The 21,822-nt window shown below is 39.4% G+C and overlaps 7 protein-coding genes and 1 non-coding gene across 13 annotated transcripts; 2 read left to right on the top strand and 6 right to left on the bottom strand.

The window, feature by feature from the left end:
• Positions 1–1,289: 1,289 nt before the first annotated feature.
• Positions 1,290–2,024, bottom strand: LOC104727414 (protein SMALL AUXIN UP-REGULATED RNA 9-like). Its single transcript, XM_010446516.2, has 2 exons — positions 1,629–2,024; positions 1,290–1,515 (listed from the first exon to the last, which is right to left on the bottom strand). Exons 1-2 carry the CDS (start codon positions 2,019–2,021, stop codon positions 1,405–1,407), a joined length of 504 nt encoding a protein of 167 aa, XP_010444818.2. The 5' UTR covers positions 2,022–2,024; the 3' UTR covers positions 1,290–1,404.
• Positions 2,025–2,533: 509 nt separating this feature from the next.
• LOC104727415 (uncharacterized) lies at positions 2,534–4,342 on the bottom strand. Its single transcript, XM_010446517.3, has 3 exons — positions 4,146–4,342; positions 3,153–3,866; positions 2,534–2,878 (listed from the first exon to the last, which is right to left on the bottom strand). The coding sequence occupies exons 2-3, from the start codon at positions 3,863–3,865 to the stop codon at positions 2,710–2,712; spliced, it is 882 nt and encodes a 293-aa protein (XP_010444819.1). The 5' UTR covers position 3,866; positions 4,146–4,342; the 3' UTR covers positions 2,534–2,709.
• An 82-nt stretch (positions 4,343–4,424) lies between these two features.
• LOC104727416 (protein ANTHESIS PROMOTING FACTOR 1-like) lies at positions 4,425–6,865 on the bottom strand. 4 transcript variants are annotated; one of them, XR_015570609.1, is made up of 11 exons: positions 6,604–6,733; positions 6,436–6,515; positions 6,231–6,331; positions 6,030–6,130; positions 5,881–5,947; positions 5,688–5,787; positions 5,486–5,599; positions 5,245–5,402; positions 5,040–5,124; positions 4,885–4,934; positions 4,425–4,786 (listed from the first exon to the last, which is right to left on the bottom strand). XR_015570609.1 is itself a non-coding variant. In XM_010446518.3 (11 exons), exons 1-11 carry the CDS (start codon positions 6,608–6,610, stop codon positions 4,640–4,642), a joined length of 990 nt encoding a protein of 329 aa, XP_010444820.1. In that variant the 5' UTR covers positions 6,611–6,865; the 3' UTR covers positions 4,425–4,639. The 4 variants fall into 4 exon arrangements, 2 of the variants coding, with proteins under 2 accessions (XP_010444820.1, XP_087327334.1); XR_015570610.1 differs by having other exon boundaries at positions 6,608–6,697; XM_010446518.3 differs by having other exon boundaries at positions 5,245–5,382; positions 6,604–6,865.
• Positions 6,866–8,907: 2,042 nt separating this feature from the next.
• LOC104727417 (uncharacterized) lies at positions 8,908–10,573 on the bottom strand. Its single transcript, XM_010446520.3, has 3 exons — positions 10,310–10,573; positions 9,709–10,139; positions 8,908–9,619 (listed from the first exon to the last, which is right to left on the bottom strand). Exons 1-3 carry the CDS (start codon positions 10,386–10,388, stop codon positions 9,137–9,139), a joined length of 993 nt encoding a protein of 330 aa, XP_010444822.1. The 5' UTR covers positions 10,389–10,573; the 3' UTR covers positions 8,908–9,136.
• A 1,451-nt stretch (positions 10,574–12,024) lies between these two features.
• Positions 12,025–12,328, bottom strand: LOC147935670 (signal recognition particle RNA). The gene has a single exon (XR_015573252.1).
• Positions 12,329–12,352: 24 nt separating this feature from the next.
• LOC104727418 (chalcone--flavanone isomerase 2-like) lies at positions 12,353–13,936 on the bottom strand. Of its 3 annotated transcripts, none has more exons than XM_087471211.1 (5): positions 13,782–13,936; positions 13,431–13,559; positions 13,155–13,313; positions 12,757–12,980; positions 12,353–12,652 (listed from the first exon to the last, which is right to left on the bottom strand). In XM_087471211.1, the coding sequence occupies exons 1-5, from the start codon at positions 13,810–13,812 to the stop codon at positions 12,620–12,622; spliced, it is 576 nt and encodes a 191-aa protein (XP_087327337.1). In that variant the 5' UTR covers positions 13,813–13,936; the 3' UTR covers positions 12,353–12,619. The 3 variants fall into 3 exon arrangements, with proteins under 3 accessions (XP_087327337.1, XP_087327336.1, XP_087327338.1); XM_087471210.1 differs by having other exon boundaries at positions 12,353–12,668; XM_087471212.1 differs by lacking the exon at positions 13,782–13,936 and having other exon boundaries at positions 12,353–12,668; positions 13,155–13,318; positions 13,431–13,569.
• Positions 13,937–14,673: 737 nt separating this feature from the next.
• Positions 14,674–18,679, top strand: LOC104727419 (calcium-dependent protein kinase 28). Its single transcript, XM_087471204.1, has 12 exons — positions 14,674–15,493; positions 15,986–16,116; positions 16,236–16,277; positions 16,373–16,484; positions 16,616–16,694; positions 16,785–16,954; positions 17,058–17,184; positions 17,291–17,406; positions 17,499–17,606; positions 17,698–17,760; positions 17,874–18,047; positions 18,138–18,679. The coding sequence occupies exons 1-12, from the start codon at positions 15,161–15,163 to the stop codon at positions 18,294–18,296; spliced, it is 1,614 nt and encodes a 537-aa protein (XP_087327330.1). The 5' UTR covers positions 14,674–15,160; the 3' UTR covers positions 18,297–18,679.
• Positions 18,680–18,902: 223 nt separating this feature from the next.
• On the top strand, positions 18,903–21,626 carry LOC104729109 (uncharacterized). The gene has a single exon (XM_087471203.1). It carries the CDS (start codon positions 19,452–19,454, stop codon positions 21,402–21,404), a length of 1,953 nt encoding a protein of 650 aa, XP_087327329.1. The 5' UTR covers positions 18,903–19,451; the 3' UTR covers positions 21,405–21,626.
• Positions 21,627–21,822: the final 196 nt, after the last annotated feature.

Raw genomic sequence — 21,822 nt, forward strand, 5'->3', positions numbered from 1 at the left:
CTCTGTTTTGTTAAATATATAAGTCGGACCTATAGTGGAATTGAACTATTCTATAGTCAAAACAATGACTTTAAAAAGGTAGTACAAAATCATTTGTATGCAAACATTATATTTGGTGATTGATAATATAAACTGGTCCCATTATATATAGGAAGTAGGGGAACAATGGGCCAATTAGTAGAAAAGCTCACATAAAGAACACCCGACATGTGAACCCCACACCTCCCTCCTCTCAACTAAAACTCACAATTTCTTGTCTGTTCTATATTTCAATCAATATTTATACACCAATAATATGATTTGTGCTTATTAAAGAGCTAGAGTTTATCCAAAACTCGTTGTGTAGTGTTAAGCCATAACGATCAACCGAAACGGTTATGTCAAGATTTGTTTTTCACGGGATATGAATGATCGGATGGGGGTTAATAAGACAATCATATAATTTCTAGCTAGTCATGATCAATATCACTTGTTAAGAACAAATTAATGATCGTCGTTGCCACATCAATTACGTCACCGCTTATACGATACCAATATTAATACCATGATGACATCAAATCATACTTTGGGAGCCAAGTGTCCGAAATTTGTGCAATACAGAAGACGTGTACTTATATAAATTATTGTTTTGCAACTTAATCTGAAATTTTAATAATGACAGGGAATATGTCATTGTCGTGTTTTTGTGGTGGTGCCTTGTGGTGACATACCACCTCCCAAATTTTATTAAACATATTATGAGATATCTAAATCTTATAACATTGTTGTTTTTGCGACTAGGGCTTATCCGTGACACCATTATGGATAAAGTCCACTTTCAAGGTAGGTTATTGTGTCATGTATACACATATCCATGCGCGTTTACTTGGGAGTGAAGTAGACTATTTACAAAATTCAAATGCTCAAATGAATAATATATAATAGGGCATATGTTCGAATAATAACTATAGAATATAAATATCATCAAAACTTTGACAATTTTGGTCGTGTGTTGAGAGCTATACGTTACCTGCAGTGACCCTCTCTATTTGGTGAAGAAAGGGTCCATGTGTGTCGAGGGCGAAAATGTGTTGATGTTATGTTAGGGATATATATACATGAAAAAAGGACAAAAATGTGGGGGTCCAATCAGAATATACAAACAATGATGGAGAGATGATATAGTTCTGGTGTATGATCTGTCCTAGTTTAGCTTCCCTCGCCTTCAAGCGAAATAACGCTTTTTGTTTATAGAATTCATCCAACAAAATGAGGTTAAAACAAAAGTACGTACGTAACGTGAACTCTACAACTCTCAAAGGACATCATGCACTATAAATTAATACATGAGAATTATAATTTTAAGACGAAAAGATATACACAAGTAGGTACATATATATATAGCCATAATACATGTCCCGGGCGTCAAGGATTAATGGAGGAAATAAGAGATTGAAAGAAGTGTTCATCACAAGGGATGGTTAGGCCACTGTCTTGGAAGTACCCAAACTCTTCCTCAGACTGTTGCAGCAACATCTGAATATTCATATAAGTATCAAACATATGGATATGCATAACATTAAAACCAAAAGGAAAGACATATATATGGACGCAATAATGAGAAGAAGATCGATCCATGCAGGTTATACCTGGAAGATGGGGTGCGTGAGGAAGGAGATGGGGATGACGTGCCGGGATCTGGAGTGACCAACGTAGACCACGAAGTGACCTTTGGGGACGCCGTTAAAGTTAACGTCGACGTTGCTCTTCTTCCCCAAACTCGAACATCTCTTTAACATCTGCTTCAGAGCCTTACCACTTCCCCTTTCTACTCCCATCGATCGCAAAGATCCTCTTTCTCTTGGCTCTCTGTGTTTCTGCTTCTCCGTTTGACTCGATAGATAAAGAGATAGTGGTGGTGACTCATATTTATACGCACAACCACATACATATATATATATAGGAATATTATAAAATATAATTTCACATGTTAATTGCACCCACACACTCATAGAGAGAATTAGTAAACTGTGTCTTAACATGATGTTTCAACGTTATGGGACTCACCATGTGCAACACTATTCCATTTTAGACATGTATATAAGATGTATGTTCCATATATCTTTTAAAAGATATATAAAAACTAATGCCACTATACAATCTTGGGATATGTGTGACAAATTAAACTGTGAGTTCCCCATGTTTCTATAGATTAAGATCATGTAATTTTGAGTATGATGAGTGAAGAAATTACATCTACCACAAAATATAGATATATATATATAGATACAAAAAAAATGAATGTCAGGGATTTTTAGATTGATGAAGAGAACATGGGCGACGACGGCTCTTCATGTTCTGTGGATGAAAGAAATGGAGCAATGATGTATTACAGACAAAACCCCATTAACGGAAATATAACAGAAAGCCCATACAGTCTCGTGCAGCCGCCAATCAATCATTACCGGTCTCTCGGGTCTGACCAGACCCAACCGGTTTGCAATTCTCCCATAGAGACATTTCTATCAAAGCCTAAAACCCTAAACCCTGGAGCAAGATAAACCACAGTTCAATTTTATATGCAGAGAATGTACAATTAACACAGAGAGTCTTCCAAGACGATTATTTTTTTTGCCTTTTGGATATCAACAAACATGGAAGTTGTATCAAATGAGGTTTTTTTTTATATATATATTACATGTGGAAGAAAGAAAAAATAGGCAATCTTCATCAAATAGAGCTTAGGGCCATCATTTTGCACTGCTCATTCATGGCGAGAAGCTGTGCCTCTTTCTTGTCCACAAGAGCGGTCAGTCTTACATTCTCTTCCATTAGTTTTTGAACCTCTGCTTCCTTCTGTACTTTCTCGCTTTCCAACTGCGTTGTCTTTGCAACAAGCCTGTTTCATCATATCATTGACCCCCATGAACTCACAATCACAATAGGAAAGAAAATTTATATAACTCTTTACTACACAAACAAGTATGGAGTTTTCGAGACTAGTCGTTATCAAACACCTAAGGATAGAGTAAAAAAATGATGAGAAATTCCACGATGCTAAGTCTGCTCTGTAATGGCTATCAACTATCAAAGACAAGTTGCTAATTCTAGGAGTAGGCAGATAGATGGAAAGCCAAGAAATTAACAAGTAGTGTAGTAGAAGACATGCTCACCGTTCAAAAAGTCTCTCGATGGTTTGGAACTGCTTCTCGGATGAGACGAGTGTTTCTCTGACGCTGATGAGACTTGTAACATAGGATTTAAGCGACTCAAAGTCTCTCCTGACACGACTGAGTTCCAGCTCATTTTCGGTAGCTCTAAGCTTCTGTCTAGACGTCTCTTGGACCAAGTCATCAACCCTCTGCCGCATTTCACAGAGAATACTACTGGTCCCAAGAGCAAACTTTTCCATGTCCTCTAGTTTGGTGGACATGTTGTCGATTTGGCCAACCTTTCTCTGAATCTCTTCTTGACTTGATATAAGCTTAGCTTTCTCGAATGCGGCTTGTGATTCGGCGATGATAGCACGCCTAGCCAGAGACTCCATGACGCCTGTAACGGTGTCTACATGGTTGAGCATCTCAGTGACAAAAGTGCCATCGAGGGATAACTGGAGCTGGTCAGTTCCAAGAGATAGATTGGCTAAATCGGCAGCAGCCACAGAAGTTGCTTTTGACTTAAGGTAGGACAACAACGCTGTAGCAGTGTTAACGCGGCTCCAGAGAATGTCAATCTCCTCGTCTTTGGAAAGCAGAGCAGAGTCCTCAACAGTTGGGAATCTCTCGATGGTGCTCCTAGTATCCATAGCTCGGATCAAGATGTGGTGATGATCCTCAGTGATGATAGACTCTAAGCTTGAGGTAGAAACCAGTTCCTTTGCAGCCATACTTGATTGATCCCACAAAAAAAAAGATGAATGAAATCGGTAAGAAACTGCCATACACATACAAGATTGGGGCAAATTGACTTCCAAATAGTAAAAAACCAACTTTTTCTTTTTTTACAGAAACCCTTCAAGAAGCAACCATATTTTTTCTGACTCTTAAATATTTCAACAACGATCAATCGGATCGGATCGCAACACACAACCCCAGAAATGAAAAAGAGAGAGATCTTTTTATGAGATAACAAAATTGTAACTAGGAGGAAAAATGAAAATGACAGACCTAGATTGAACTTTGGCCGGAGATTTCGGAAATCAAAACGCAATCAGGCACCGGCCGATCGATCAAACCGAGAGGGAACGAAACAAAGTGTCGTCGGGAGAACTCAACCCACACAAAATTAGTTTTTAAGTTTGGCACAAAGTTTAGTTTCTGACCGACGACGGCAACAAAATTCTTATTTTAGATGTAATCAAGAGTTGGGGCCTTTATTGATTGAGCCTTTTTTTACTACTAATACTATTGTGTCGGCCCACTATTTTTAACTCAGTCTCTGATCGATCAGACAGAAACAGTCTCATTGAGAGCCTTGGGGATTTATCTATCTTTAATTAGGGTACAAGAGCATCTTGTTAGAATACAAAGACAAACAAAAAAAAATAATCAGGAATAAGTTACTGGCTTCACCAACAACACAGTCTCAAGTCTCAACCAAAGCCTTAACTGAGGACTCCTTTACATATGGTAAAGACCGACGTATACCGTCACTTTCACTCCTATTTCCTTATGGAGTAAGCTGGCAATTTTGACAAGTCCGGGATTACAAATGAAAGCTCCGAAGAGCCTGTCACAAACATTGGACTTCCCGGCGCCCATTTTATGACCGGGGGATCACCACTGCCTATACCCATCCAACTATGTACCTACACACACATTCAAGTATCCAATCAACACATACATATATACCAGCAAACTTTCCCATCTTGGAACAACAAAACTACGGCTACTTTGCTAGTCCAACCTGTTTTCCACTCCTTACACCCCATGCATGGGTACTACCATCCCCTGAACCTACCATACAAAAAAAAAAAAAACCGAAAAGGGTCGTTTTTACATGTGAGGAAGTGTCTCTGCACAATTATGCATCATCCAACTCAGATAAAACTCTAAGGTTACCTGAAACAACAAACATCCCTTCAGGACTGAAGGTTGCATCCAATGTCGATGCTTCAGCTACTGGTTTCACACTATATGTGGATAGCTGCAACGTAATTGACCCAAAAAAAGAGTCACATAACCAGCAATTTTTGTGTGTATTTTTTTGTTATGTGTGAGAAAATGAAATGAAAATAGGGAAGAGCAAGGGAAGCTGAAGGCATACGAGTGTTCCACGAAACGAATCAAGCACATGAATATAACCATCCATGGTAGTGAGCAGCATGAGCCTTCCATCATTACTAAATTTCACAACGTTTGCCTCAGAAAGATCACCACCAACGGAAAATATTTCAAAAGGACCCTATGCAAGAAAGAAAATTTCTAACAAGGAAAGTGAATATAAGTGGCCCATCAGGCTGCTAAAGAACAGAAGGATCATTGGTAAGCATTAGTCAATAACAAACCTTTTCGTACATACGGGTATCAAACATTCTTATGTATCCACCAAAGGCAATTGCAAAAACTAACCCTTGATCATCATATGCTGCAGCAGGCCTTCCTTGGACTCGTAAGAGACCCTATGTTTAAACCAAATGATCAGAGTTATATATATGGTGGTGACTGACATAAGACATACCTAGGCTAAGAAAATAAAAGGTAATGTACCTGGCATTTCTCGACCCTTTGATCCCAAAGCAAAACAGTTCGATCAAGAGAACCGGAGATAAAGCACTCACCACCAGAGCACAAGCTAAGCGAAACAACTCTGCGGTAGAAAATATATGGAACAATTTAAACACCATCCGGTAATGAAATGAAAAAGGTTGAACCAGAAGAAGAAACAGAAAAAGAAATAAACCTGTCATGATGTCCTTTGAAGTAACGCAAGTACTTGTTATCGTGCAAAGAGAGAAGCCTCAGAGAGTCTTAACAAGAAAGATATCAAAGTTAGTTAAAAAAAGTAAATGAAAGAATGATGAAAAGCAATGCACATGAAATTGAGCTCACCGTCCCATCCGTTTCTGGAAGAGTAGATGACAGTGGTGGGATGGGAAGTGAAGCAAACAAGATCAACACCGTACTTTTTGCTATTAATTGTCTTGAGACATCTGAAACAAGAAGAAGAAGAAGAAGAAGAAACACTGAATTGAGTAATTGCCAAGAGAAAAAGGTCCAAGGCAAAGAGAGTATAGGAGAAGGAAAGCTCACGAAGCGGTTGCAACATCATAGAGACGAATTGAGTCATCGTCGCTAGCAGTCACCATATAAGTAGAAGTTTTGTGAAAGTCAATGGAGCTGATCCTGCAATTCTTGAAACATAAAAAAAAAAAAAAAAAGCTCTGTCCTTTAATTTAAAACCCTTTTAAATGTCAGCTAGAGAAATACACAAAGAAGGGGCAAAGAGAGAAATTACATAGTCTCTGAAAACGGCGCCAGGTTCCATGCTCTGTATAAGTTCTTCGCTGAGTTCCAGTGAAACTCGCTCCTCTCTCTCTGCCAATAAAAATTTCCACCATTCACAATCAATTACTTGCTAAACCACCGAAAAAGTAAGATATCTCATGACACCAACTGCACTCACCAACCATTGCTCCGACACGACGATGACCACCAATACCGCCGGTGATCTGTAGATAGAAAGCCCTAACAAAGGGCTTCGACTTGATCGACGTCTTCCACCGCCTTAACTGAGATACTGATCTTCTATTTGGGCCAAACTTTTTAACTATGGGCTCTCTCAATTCTTTACATATAGAGGCCCAATTATGTGATCTAAGTGTCGATCGCCGCAATTAGGCCGGTTACAAATCCATACTCGATTTTTTTATCCAAACTTGTGTAATATTCTACACATCCTCCCGTTTCAAAATATAAAGATGTTTTCAAAGTTTCTATGCAACTTTTAGATTAGTTTAGTATTTTATATTATACAGTTTTTGATTAGAGTAACAATGTAACATAATCCACCCGAGTAAATCACAATCTGATATAACTCATGAAGAGATACTTTTACAAAACACAATACTGTATACGAAATTTTGAGTTACTTTATGTATTGTTAATTAAAGTCTTCTTTCTTATACGGTAACAAAAACATTGATTTCTTTTTTCTTAACTTTAGCTGTAAATTTCCGAGAGTACTAGAAATTCTAATTTACAATGAATCAATACTAAATTACTAATACTTAATCGTTTAATCCCAAACCCAAAAATATCAAGCAAGGCGCATATACACAACATACAAGTAGTACCAATTACGGTAACTTTTTTTTTTATTCAACCTGTTTTATGATTTACTAATTTAAGCATAACAGACGACACAATAAGGACACAAGTAACGACAATGTTAGCGGGCGTTTTCCTCGTGGATAGCCTTCTTGGTTCTGATAAACTCAATACAGTCGGCCACGGCTTCGCTGTGATATGTATCGGTGGGGTTATAGTACTTTTTGGTCGGCGGCTTTTTGTTACGGCGGCCAGATGTGGACTTCGAGACGGCAGATATCATGATGAGGCCGAGAACTGCTTCGCGAAACCGGTAGAGAAGAGTCAAAGGGGTAACACTAATCTCCCGATCACTGGTGGTTCTCGAGTTGGTTTTTACACGGGGGACACATCCGGCGCCGGAGTTCTTGGTCTTCATCATCTACAAGCTTTGATATGATTAAGTTAAGTGTGTGTCCTCTTCAGCTGTCGCATGTGGGGTTTTATTTATAAACGAGAATCTGAATGATCGAGAAAAAGAGGCGCAGTTTTATTTATCTTATTGGTGGTTTTTGTCTTTTGTTATGGACACTTCCAAGTTCCAATATCAAACACAGTACGACTTTATATATTTAACAAAAAAAAAAAGAAAAATCCTTTTAAGGCCGGCCAAGTTTTATATTTTGGTGAATGGTACATTTAATGTTGTGTGTTTATAACATGGTCGGGACATTTCAAGACCATATCTCTCATTCGCATGCAAATAGGCATTTAAAGCATTTCTTTTGTTAGGTATGTGGCTCTCGTTTGTCAAAGATGAATTTAATCGACTTTTTGTAAGTCACAGAAACATATACTACTAGTCTACTAGTACAACATACTTGCATCGAATGGGCAGGGGCAGTATTGTGTCTACGAATGGATCTACAAGATGGGGCAGAGTTGAAAGAGTTGTCTCAAGGCTTTGCTGCACAATAAATAGAGAGTGCATGCGGGTCATTGTCTTTATTGACGTCTGATGATTTTCACATGGTCACATGCGGAAATTTTTACCAATATAAATCACAACATAATACTATATTGAATTGTATATACACAAGCTTATTTATACATATCATTGCCTTGTTAAAACATTGAAGCCGACTCACCGGCCAATACAAAAACTAAAAAGAGATATATAATTGATATGATCATCCTAGATATAGACAAATTTGGATGGTTTAATAATAAAGAGACGATGGATTTGTTAATTCGTATTGGGTCTATGTCGAAAACGAAAAGGACAGCTCATGTGTATATCCGATACTTAAAAAAAAAATATACTCATGGAGTATATATTAACTTAGTAGTGATGATTCGTAATTGACCAAGTACATTGGTTTATTATTGATAAGAGAGAAGAAGAACCAAATAATTTATCTTATATATTTGCAATCGAAGTCATGACTCACGAACCAATAAAAAAACTAGAATACTACTGAATTAACTATGCAGATGTTATAATGGAGTTACATATAACTCTTATTGTTTGGGTTGTGTCAATAATAACAAGAAAGTTGTGTTTTGAGTAAAAGAGAGAACAGTTTTTATCTTTCTTCTTCTTTACTGTTTCTCCTATACTCAGTTTTTTTGAAACAGATCAACAGTTTGATCAAATTGCACAACAAAGCAAGAGAAGTAATTAAAAACGAAAAGAGTAGTCATAATATTCCGATTAAAGTTTGGGAGTTATTGAAAAATAACAAGAATCAGAAACAGGGAATCAATCATATTATATGAAGCAACAAGATGAGTCATATGAAAGTCGTCGAGAGACAGTTGAGGATAATTTGTCTCATACGACATTACGACTCCAAAAAAGAAAAAGAAAAAAACGAAAAGGTTCGGACTCGGAGGAGGCTCTCTCATTCTCATATTCCATCACCGGCGAATCTGACATGTTTCCCTGTTGGTGTAGGAAAGCCTTTCAAACGCAACACTCCAGGGGAGGAGGATTGCTCTTTGGCTTCCACAATCTCGTCCTCCTCCTCTTCATCTTCACTGCCGTACACGAATCGAGTGTGTTTCCCTTTGGCTACTACGCTCATCTTTCTCATTCCCTCACACAACACATCCACAATCTCCTCCTCCTCTGCTTCGTAGTAAGAATACGCTTGTTCCTCTTCATCAACCTCTTCTTCGTCTTTGGTACTTGCATTGACTTGCATCGACCACGCCGATGAGTTATCATCCTCAGGACTTTTTGTCAACACAGAGGAGGAGCAGTCTGAGCTCTCCCACACTTCTGATTTATCACTAAAGTCGAGCAGCAATGACCGCGTTATGCTGGAGGAGCTCCTCTCTAACTCCAAGCTCTCTTCTTTCTCATCAAACATGTTGCTTTCCACCACCACCTGCAAAGTACACACCAATGTTACAAAAACCTCCCCACACCAAAGTTATCAAAACAGAGAGATTTCATATGTTTTTATATATATATAACCTGAGACTGAGAGGGTGCTCTGAATTGCCGGCCTGCAACAACCGGAGACGTGATCAAAACCTGCGCTTCGTTGTCAACAGAGAAATTGAGAACTTGTGGGGTGTTGGCCGGAGTCGGAGCGAGAAGTCCCATGGGAGAAGTAACGAGATGGATGAAAGGACGAGACTCCATCGAAATCTTGGTGAGAACTGCTTCTTCTTCGACCTTCTGCAAGAGGGTCTTGACTTGGCCTCTCAAGAGAGCCTCGCCAGATCCAGGGGTCCTCTTGATTCTGCTCATATTCCTCTTCCCAACCACACCTGAAGATGGTGTCTGCATCGCCAGACCTACGATCGGTGAGTCGTTGGTTATGTCGAACAAAGCTGACCGGTCTTGTTGTGGTTTTGCTCGTACAGACTTGGATTGACATTTGTCCGAATCCTCTGGTTTCTCTGGAGGACATAATAAAAGAAAGGATCAGATCCATAAACAATAAATACCAAGAAACCCTAGAATCAAGAATCTCGACCAAGAAACCTTTATAATCCTTAATTAATTCGAAAAAGAAATTGGAAAAACCTCTAGAGAAACAAGCAGAAGAAGAAGAATATGAGAGACTTACGTGAGGAGGACAAGAGATGATTGGTGGCAGAGCGGGTCTGAGACCTCGTGACTCTTCTTGTGGATGATGGTGTCTCCATTACTTGAATCCGAGAAGAAAAAGAAAAAGAGTAAAATTACTGAGGATCTGGGCTGAGAAAGAAAACGCTATATCTGAGAGAAGAGCAAGAGATTGTAATTGTGGGTTTAGTATTTAACTATATGATTGATTAGATATAAATATATGATGATGGATTAGAGAAACAAACGTTGGAGCGTTATTTGAAAGAAAGTAGCCGTTGGGTACAGTCAGAGATGGAAGGAGCCGTTTCTGAAAAACTAGCCGTTGTGTTATTATTTCCTTGTTTACAGAAATCGGATACGTTTTTCTCTTAATGGGCCTTTTGCGTCCCTTCATTTAGCCCACCGTTCATCCATCAATCTGCCCTTTACACTATTAACAATTTTTTCTTTTTTTCCTTTAAGCTCCAATATTAAATAATTCAAACTTGTAAATATTCTTCACTATGTGGTGACCGATTGAAATTAACATGATAAAATATGAGTAAAATATATTAAAAAGATATGTATAACTGTTACATTATAATGTTTTCGCTACTTAAAGTTATATTTTTTATTCGTTCATTCATTATTTAGGATGTTGTGCTTTTTATGTTCCAACACACTATAATATCTTTTTTACTGAGATCTCCTAAACACTTGACCCAATAAATTTTACTTTTCAGACTGATCAGTCATATTTTCATGCGAAAATTACATAATTTTAAAAATTGAGTCAATTATTTCAAAAGTAGTGTTAAAGACTGATACTTTGAAATTAAGCTTTCAAGAAGATGATTAGGTATGTATGATGACCATCATTTAGTTATTTTCATCTAGGAATTGAAAAGACTAAATAAATTATTTATTTCATTTGACTTCACATTATTTTCTCGGACCATTTAGATGGGATTGGTGATTGAAAAATATAAATATTATGTTGGTATTATTTATTATAATTTCAGTTTAAATAAAATTGATTTTTTTCAAAGCGCAAGAATATATCAGCATTAGGATGTGGGATGAACCACATGCTTGCAGAAAGTATACACGAATGAACCACATGCTTGCAAAAAAGTATACAGGTATAAACCATATGCTTGCAGAACATATATAAGTATAATTTTTATTTTTATATGTGGTTAAATTTTTTGATAACCTTCATTTTAAATATTTGAGTCTCGATATGATTATAAATATGAGAGTTACAAAATATTTGATAGAATATGTAAGTTAATAAAATATGTGACAAAATTCATAATATTTTTAATTCTGAATAAAAAACAGATTTTTGTTTTAAATTTTTTAAAAATCAAAATTACTATAAAAATAAATTTATGACAGGAACTTCAAACTAATCAAATTATATTTTTAAATATACATTTAGTTCTCTCTTTAAATGAAAGATGAATTCAGCTATTTATTTATAAATATTTATAATGTCTATTTATTAAAATATACTTTAGTTTGCATAATTTTTTATTCTGAATAAAAAACTGACTTTTGTTTTAAATAAAAAAATTAAAGTTACTATAAAAATAAATATACTTCAAGCTAATCAAATTATATTTTAAAATATACATTTAATTCTAAAGATGAATTTAGCTTTTTCTTTATAAATATTTATAATGTCTATATATTAAAATATACTTTACTTTCGTTTTTTTTGTTTTTTTTTTAAATAGTGGTTCAGCTGAGAGATCGAGCGAGCCATAGTGGATCTGGGTAGCGCCGTACCGTAATCCGTCCACTGCTGTAAGCGGGAAGTGATTGCTGCTCTGTGAAACCAGCCTCACGCATTACCCTCCACCTTTAGAGACCAAGTGAGCAAGGCCTTCGCTCGACCCACACAGACTACTCACAGCTTGGACTGGGCAGTTCAGAAACATGCCAAGACCAGACCCGACTCGTGAACAGAACCAGTGTTCCACCATCTTAATCGTCCCCACTAGGGTTACAAGCTCTCGTTACATAGCTCGACAATGAGAATCACTTCGTTATAGAAGATAATTAAGATGGTCATATTATTAAGTTCACATCAATCTTTACATTTTAGATTAGTTATCATATTAAAACGCAGAACATCCTCGATTCGGTGTCTTTATTTTCTTGATAATTTTTAATCCTGAGTAGGAACTTTGATAGTTTCATCGAGCGTTGTTGCTCATCAGCTTAGACAATCTCTCAGCGAGGCTCTTCCTGGTTGCAGGGGACACACCATTCTTCCCAATCATAGACTCAAGAACTGCCTCACCCAATAACTTATTCTTGATCACGGCTTTTCCATTTCTCGGGACTCTCTCGTCTTTAGAAAATGCAATCTGATTAGATTATATAGTCACAAGTTACGAAACCCTCATTACTCCGTTAATTATCAAAAACTCGAAAACAGAAAACAAGCTCACTCACTGTGAGGGAGCCTTTTGAGCAGAGAGCGAAGAGGACTGAAGAGCCTGGAGGGAAATCTTGGTCTTTGAAGATCAACAAGAATTTGTGGATGGCTTTGGCTTCAGATCTTGTGTACTTTCCTGACGCTTTCAAGATCTCCTCACAGTATTCTACTACTTTCTCCGAGTATTGTATCCCCGTTAACTTCACTTTCATCGTCACCCTTACGAATTTCTCAAACTCACCTTTAATTTTCCCCACAAGGAATAAAAAGTAATTTTTTAGAAAAAGAAGTAATCTATAACGTGTTTGACTTGAACATACAACTACACAAATCGTGTGAAGTGTGAACGAGGGACAAAAGTGTATGAATTAATTAATTAATTAATTTGGCACGTAATAAAAAAAAAAAAGTAAACCTGTGACGAGTTGACGGAAGAAAGGCACGGATTCCGTTAACGTCTTGGCATCCTTGCCTTTCCACTTAACGGAGACTGACGGACCTGCCATAGCTTCAAGGTAGACTCCGATGACTGTGACGATCACGAACTTGCCTTCAATATCAAACCATCGTATCCCTGCCCTGCGTGCGCAATTAATTAAGCCACATGCATGTATATATGTAATTAATTAAGTAACTAGGCGTGCGTAAACAGACAGGCTGCCAGTACATTGACTGATTGATGCTAGCTAACCTGCACAACCGAGGAAAAGCTTTTTGTGGGAAGCGGGCGACTCAACAGCGGGAGGAAAAGTAAAAGCGTCGACGTGAAGTGGCGTCACGGAAGGCAATGGCAGGGGCGACGAGGAAGACCAACTCAAGTCTAGTTACGTATTTAATTACATTTACTATAATTAAGGTCCATGATGAAGACTACAGTAGTATATGCTTTAACATAATTAAGAAAAGGAGAATGCATGGAAATAAAGAAGAATCAATTAATAGTCTCTGATGGACAAAATTAATTATGATGCCTATGCAATAGAGAAACCCCAGAAATACATGCCAGAAGAAGCGAGGGGAGAAAAGAAATAATGCGACTTACTTGGTGATAAGAGATTGGTGGCCAGAGACATGGTGATCACTTGTCTCGTTGAATATATTAGAAAAAGTGAGCGATGGGATATACACCATGAGAGATAAATGGATAACTATGGGAAGCCGGTAGGTTAGGTAGTAATACTTGATTTCGTTTGTATACCATGTATGTATAACTACTTTTGTATACTAGTATGTATTTATCCTACACAAATGCTACGTATCGCCAGTTCTAGCTAGTCATGGTTAGTGTGTAATAATAACACGCTAATTAAGACCGTCATGAAAATACATGCCGTGCCTGAAACAACACAAAACTGATACAAGCGAGATTTTGTATTGAAATTCCAATTTGAGTAAAAAGTAATGGATTGGGCCATAATTAAGCGTATTGGAAGCCCGGGTTTTGGGATCACTAGTAATCAGAATTGGCGAGAGGGTGCCCCCTTCCCCAGTCGCATAATAATAGTATGTTTTTGTCAAAAACAACACTAAATATGTGCGTAATGTATTAGTTTAGGCTAACAAGGCACACGTTTTTCTATCTGGACAAGTATAAAAATAAGCAAAAAAGAGAAAAAGAAAAAAGCAAAGTGGAGATTCATACTGCCAAGCAAAGTGGCTCCCGTCATAATTACACACTTTGGTTTTCCCGTAAACAATTTATTCATAAGTACTAGTAGTATGAGTAAAAAAGAGACCTAGTAGTAATAAAATAGCATGTAAAAAAAACATAATTACGTTTCCTGTCAATTAAATAAAAAAACTGAATCGAGAGAGAGAGGGGATGGGATGATGGTGTAGAGATCCCACATGCTGGCTGGGGGAGGAGGAAGGTCTTCTCGCTTTCACACCCACCATTACGTTTTTAATTATTTTGTCGTCGTTTAAATTAGAGAGAGACAAGTGACAATTATTTTTTTATAAATATCACAGAGATTACTACTTATTTATATATTTAGGTACTATAATTATAATAGTAGTATTTGTTCTGGTTGGTTGCTGCTAATGTAAAAAAAAGTGTGCTGTGTCATTTTTACTACTATTTTATTGTACTGTGTAAAGTGTGCATACAACTGGTAGAGTAGTAAGCAGATGAAAAAAAAAAAAAAAAAAAAGGAAAAGGAAAAAGGAAAGAAAGGGGGAAAGTGAGAAGGGTATTTCCTAAGAGCAGCTGCTGGCTTCTTCACTCGCTCTTTGGGGTTTGACCAACTCAACCCTCCTCCTCCTTCCTCTCTTCTTCTTCTTCTCGATTTCTTTCTATTATTAATCCTCTTTATTATTATTATTATTTATTTCTTTGTTCCCAAATCTCTTTCTTCTCTTCTCATATCTACTATCTCCCCCGGCTTTCTTAATTTAATTTTGTAAGAGAGGCAGGACGCCATGGGTGTGTGTTTCTCCGCCATTAGAGTCACTGGTGCTAGCAGCAGCAGCAGCAGAAGAAGTAGTCAGACCACCACCAATCATAACAACCACCGTCGCAACAATAATAATAATAAGTCGTCTGCTGCTCCTCCCAAGATCAATATGGATCCCAAGCGCAGAAGCGGGTCCATCCCCTGCGGCAAGCGTGCCGATTTTGGTTACGCCAAAGATTTCCACGACCTCTACACCATCGGCAAGCTCCTCGGCCATGGTCAATTCGGATACACCTACGTTGCCATCGACAAGTCCAATGGAGATCGCCTCGCCGTCAAGAGACTCGATAAGAGTAAGGTATTATAAATCACCAACTAAGCGCCTCTACAAAGTACAAAAGGCCTTTTCTTATTTGTTTGTTTTGGTTCAGATTCCCTTTCCCCCCCCCCCCCCCCCCCCCCCCCCCCCCCCCTTGGGGTTAGGGGTTTCTCAGTCGTCCTCCCTCTCTTTTAATCCCCGATTCCTTTTATTCAATTTCTCAGTAGATTCATTCACATATATTCTTCTTTTTTTAAAAACACATCTGTAGATTCTTCTTTTTTCAATTTTCTGTCTAATTCATTCCGGAATGTATTATTAAACTGGATTGAACTGTAGATGCCGCGATTCCATTACAAAGGCTTCTCGATTGTGTGTGTATTTTTACTTGTTAATACTCTTTCTCTGTTGTTACACATCTTGTTTGTAAACATTCTTCTACACTTTTACTTCATCTTGCTCTGCTTTTTTTTTTTTTTTTTTTTTTTTGACTTCACTCATCATCATTTTTTTTTTTGTTAATGCTCACAGATGGTTCTTCCTATTGCCGTTGAAGACGTCAAGCGAGAGGTTCAGATACTCAAAGCTCTTTCTGGCCACGAGAATGTTGTTCAGTTTTACAATGCCTTTGAGGATGATGACTACGTCTACATTGCTATGGAGTCAGTCTTCTTCTTCTTCTTTTTCATCTAGTCTATGGTCCTCCATTCATGTCCTGGCATTCTCATTGCTTTGAATCTTTCCTTTTTTTTTTTTTTTTTTTTTTTATAACTTAACTTAGGTTGTGCGAGGGAGGCGAATTGCTCGATAGGATCTTATCCAAGTTAGCATCTCTTTCTCATTCCTCTCTTTTATTCCCAGTTAGTATCCTCTCTATATAACTTACCCACCAGTCACATTATTTGATGCTCTTTTCAGGAAAGATAGTCGATACTCTGAGAAAGATGCAGCTGTCGTCGTTAGGCAGATGCTCAAAGTCGCTGGACAATGTCATCTTCACGGTCTTGTACATAGAGATATGAAACCAGAGGTACCTTCACTCACTTTGTATTATATAATATTAACTCCTAGGAAGGAACAGCTCATCTGATCCATCCTTGTCTTTTTTTTTTTTTTTTTCTTTTTAATAATAATCTTCCCTTCTCTCCCACTTCTTTGCAGAATTTTTTGTTCAAATCAGCTAAACTAGATTCGCCTCTTAAGGCCACTGATTTTGGCTTATCGGATTTCATTAAACCTGGTAACTAACTAGAAGCTACCAAATATCCACACAAGCTAAATAAATGGTCGACCCTTGATTTGTGTGATTAAACAGCCCACTCTTTCTCAGGGAAAAAGTTCCATGACATTGTTGGTAGCGCCTATTATGTTGCTCCCGAAGTACTCAAGCGCAGATCAGGCCCTGAATCAGATGTCTGGAGCATTGGTGTTATTACGTATATATTACTTTGTGGGAGGCGCCCTTTTTGGGATAGGACAGAAGACGGTATATTTAAGGAGGTGTAGTTTATAACTTCTTTCAGTAAAAATTTCTATGTATACATACACCTTCTCTCTCTTATACCTTTCTGACTTCTTACTAATCTTTGACTACGTCTAATAGGTTTTAAGAAACAAACCTGACTTCCGTCGCAAACCATGGTCAACTATAAGCGACAGCGCGAAAGATTTTATTAAAAAGTTACTTGTGAAAGACCCACGAGCACGGCTAACTGCTGCACAAGCCCTATGTATGCGGTTCTTGTTTTCTAGATACTAGTTGGTGATTTCATCATTGGCACCTGAATCTTAGACTAATGTTTTTTTTTTTCTTTCTGTTTTCTCTTGCCTCTGTAGCACATGCATGGGTTAGAGAAGGGGGCAATGCCACTGATATCCCTGTTGACATTTCAGTTCTGAACAACTTACGCCAGTTTGTTAGATACAGCCGTCTAAAGCAATTTGCGTTAAGAGTAAGCTAACTGTGGAAGTTGTTGGATGAAGAAAGAATAAAAAAAGAGGTCAGGACATGTTTCTAATGTTTTGAATCTCCTTCTTCTGGCAGGCTCTGGCTAGCACTCTTGACGAGGCAGAGATTTCTGACCTCAGAGATCAATTTGATGCGATTGATGTAGATAGAAATGGTGTCATAAGTCTTGAGGAGATGAGACAGGTGTGATTTTTTTTAAGAACAATACTAATTGGATATAAGCATGTAGTAATAAGGTAAATAATGTTTTGTCCTTTTTTTTTTCTTTCTACAGGCACTTGCCAAAGATCTTCCATGGAAACTGAAGGATTCGCGAGTTGCTGAGATCCTTCAAGCGGTAGTTACAGTTTTCATTTAGTACATTGCAATTGCATCTCTGGGAATAATACCAGAGAGAGAGACACACAGTTTCATAGTCTGAGGCGTTGTATCTATATATGCTGGTCACAGATTGATAGCAACACAGATGGGTTAGTGGACTTCACAGAGTTTGTAGCAGCGGCTCTACATGTCCATCAACTGGAAGAACATGATTCAGAGAAATGGCAGCAAAGATCAAGAGCAGCTTTTGAGAAATTCGACATTGACAAAGACGGTTACATAACGCCTGAGGAGCTTCGAATGGTAAGCTTACCTGACCTCATATTCTCTCTTTGGTAGAGTTAGAAAAGATGGAAAAATGAAAATAACATTTTGTCTGGTGAATAATGACAGCACACGGGGTTAAGAGGGTCAATAGATCCACTGCTGGATGAAGCAGACATTGATAGAGATGGGAAAATAAGCCTGCATGAGTTTAGGAGACTTCTAAGAACAGCAAGCATAAGTTCACAGAGAATATCAAGCCCTTCAGGCCACAGGAATCCTCGGTAGTGCAAAAATGTGTATACTAGAAGAAGAGGAGTAAGGGGACAAAGTAATTTGTCCAATCTTATATGTAATGGTGGTTGTAAGATAAGTGGGACTTCTTTTTGGCGTTGTAGTGTTGTTATATAAGTACGTTGGTTCTTCTATAAAGCAACGAAACAAAAGAGACAGTGCGAGTGAGTAGATTTGTAGCATTGGGTGAGAGAAAGAGAGAAAGAGAGAAAGAGAGCTAGGAGCTGTTCTTTTGTGTTCGGCCACGTGACATTCCTAGTGGGCCAAATCCCGGGTTGGCACTTGGCACCAGAGAGCCAGCTGGAATTTGATTCTCCCATAAGTTTTGTCTGTTTGCATTTCTTCTTCAATAAAATAATCGTGTGGAGAGCACCAAATACTACTGTACACCCTTTTTTCTATTACTTTTTCCAGCCAGGATCTGAGTGGCTCCCCTCCTCCAAGGATATTTAATAAACAATGATTAGGTGTTATCAAATAAGGAAATGGTATATATCAGATCGTAGTATAATTTGGATATCAAAAAAGAGAGTTATGTATGGAGGGGTGACATATATGTATATTTACCAATCTGCAGGTTCGGTGAATGTAGGGAAAATGCTCAAAATTGACTTGGTCATCACGTGTAAAGATACTAAAATAATGAGTAATATTTAGACCAGGTTTAACATTAGAAATGTTGATGAACTAAAATCCGGGATATGTGCACGCATATGGGTAAAAATGTCCTTTGGGCTCCTCCTCCTCCTCCGAAGAAGAACTTGGAAAAGTCAGTCAGTAGTAAATAAAAAAGAGAAGTATCTTAGTAAATTTGGAGCGGGGCAAGTAGTACTAGTCGTCAGCCGCGTTTGACAGTTTCTTACTTTTTGTTGGGGCATTTTTGCATTCGTCGTCGTCGTCGCCGTCGGTCCACGAATAGAAAACAAAACAAAACCAATCTTCCCAATGGATTGTCTTTCTTATTATTTTCCGCCGATCCAGTCAATCTAGTTTAGTTGATACAAAGAGAAAAAGAGAAGAAGAAGAAGAAGAAGAAGATTTTATCATTCCTTCCTATTTTTATATTACTTTGACCTAATTATTGCAAAGTTCTTCAGTTTTGGGGTATCTGAATCTGGTTCGATTAGCCATTGATCTGAGATCTGGACGATGGCGGACATCGTGAAGCAAATCCTAGCCAAACCGATTCAACTGTCTGACCAGGTGGTCAAAGCCGCTGATGAGGCTAGTTCCTTCAAGCAGGAGTGCGCCGAACTCAAGGCCAAGACCGAGAAGCTCGCTGCTCTTCTTCGCCAGGCTGCTCGCGCCAGCAACGACCTTTACGAGCGTCCCACTCGCCGCATCATCGATGACACCGAGCAGATGCTCGACAAGGCTCTCTCCCTTGTCCTCAAGTGCCGTGCCAATGGTCTCATGAAGCGCGTCTTCACCATCATCCCCGCCGCCGCCTTCCGCAAGATGTCCGCTCAGTTGGAGAACTCCCTCGGCGACGTTTCCTGGCTCCTCCGCGTCTCTGCTCCCGCCGAAGACCGCGGCGACGCTGGCTACCTTGGTCTTCCCCCTATCGCCGCCAACGAGCCCATCCTCTGCCTCATCTGGGAGCAGATCGCCATTCTCTACACCGGCTCCCTCGAAGACCGCTCCGATGCTGCCGCCTCCCTCGTTTCCCTCGCCCGTGATAACGATCGCTACACCAAGCTTATCATCGAAGAAGGAGGCGTCGTCCCTCTCCTTAAGCTGCTCAAGGAAGGTAAGCCCGAAGGCCAAGAGAACGCCGCTCGTGCGTTGGGCCTGCTGGGCCGTGATCCCGAGAGCGTGGAGCACATGATCCACGGCGGCGCTTGTTCCGTCTTCGGCAAAGTCCTCAAAGAAGCGCCGATGAAGGTCCAGGCCATGGTCGCGTGGGCTACCTCCGAGCTCGTCTCCAATCACCCCAAGTGCCAAGACGTCTTCGCTCAGCACAACGCCATTCGGCTACTCGTCGGCCACTTGGCCTTCGAAACGGTGCAGGAGCACATCAAGTACGCCATTGCCACCAACAACAAAGCCACCTCCATTCACCACGCCGTCGCTCTCGCCAAGGAAAACCCTAACTCCGCACCCTCGGCGGCCAAGGGTCCTGATGACGATCAGAGCTCGATTCCGCATCCTACGGGGAAGCAAATGCCCAATCAGATGCACAACGTGGTCGTCAACACCATGGCGGTTAGGGCAAATCCTCCGAGGAAGTCTACGAGCAACGGGGTTGTGAGCCAGAGTAATGGTGTTAAGCTACCTTGCAGTCTCCAGCAGCACCAGAATTCAACTTCGAGCGCATCCAAGACTCGAGAGCTGGAAGACGCAGCGACCAAGTGTCAGCTTAAGGCAATGGCGGCCAGAGCGCTGTGGAAGCTGGCCAAAGGCAATTCCACCATCTGCAAAAGCATCACAGAGTCCAGAGCTCTCCTCTGCTTCGCTGTTCTGATTGATAAGGGCAACGAGGAGGTCAGATACAACTCAGCTATGGCGTTGATGGAGATCACGGCCGTTGCAGAGCAGGATGCTGATTTGAGACGCTCCGCATTCAAACCCAATTCCCCGGCCTGCAAGGCTGTGGTTGATCAAGTGCTTAGAATCATCGAGATGGCAGATTCTGAGCTACTTATCCCCTGCATCAGAACCATTGGGAACCTTGCTAGAACATTCAGAGCAACTGAGACACGGATGATCGGCCCTCTGGTGAAGCTTATGGATGAACGAGAGCCCGAAGTGACAGGGGAAGCAGCTGTTGCCCTCACGAAATTCGCCTGCACAGAGAATTACTTGCATAAAGATCACTCGAGGGGCATTATAGAAGCTGGAGGGGGCAAACATCTGGTTCAGTTGGCCTACTTTGGAGAGAGTGGTGTTCAGATTCCAGCGTTAGAGCTCCTCTGTTACATAGCGCTCAATGTTCCAGACAGCGAGCAGCTGGCAAAGGACGAGGTTCTGGCAGTGTTGGAGTGGGCATCGAAGCAGTCTTGGGTTACACAGCTGGAGAGCTTAGAAGTTCTGTTGCTGGAGGCTAAGAGCAGACTGGACCTTTACCAGTCGAGAGGATCCAGGGGTTTCAATTTCAATTGATTCATTGTCTTCGATTTTTGATGCAGCGAATGCAGAATACGATGTTGTTTAATACACTCTTACCCTTTGTAAATCAAGAACAAAAAGGCTTTGAGCTTTTTGTAGTTGATCTTCTCTCTCTCTCTCTCTATATTTCTCTTGTTGATCCTTTCTGTACAGATTCATATATCTGCATACGATATCATTGATTATTTGAGCCTTTTTTAAAGGTGTTTCCTGTAATCTGGGATGAAAGCTCTGATGCATAAAGGAAACAAAAGTTATAGACTCCTCCCTGTGAGTCTCTCTCTTTTTTTTCTTTTTCTTTCATCAGTCTCTCTCTATTGACTAAACTGACTATGAATGAAACCTTGGGGGATGATGCTGCTACATGTCAAAGTAGAAGAGTGCCCATTAAACTGTTTGAGCCCAATTAGTT

Source organism: Camelina sativa, chromosome 11, assembly GCF_030686135.1.
Source record: "Camelina sativa cultivar CO46 ecotype springtype chromosome 11, ASM3068613v1".
NCBI classification, from domain to species: domain Eukaryota; kingdom Viridiplantae; phylum Streptophyta; class Magnoliopsida; order Brassicales; family Brassicaceae; genus Camelina; species Camelina sativa.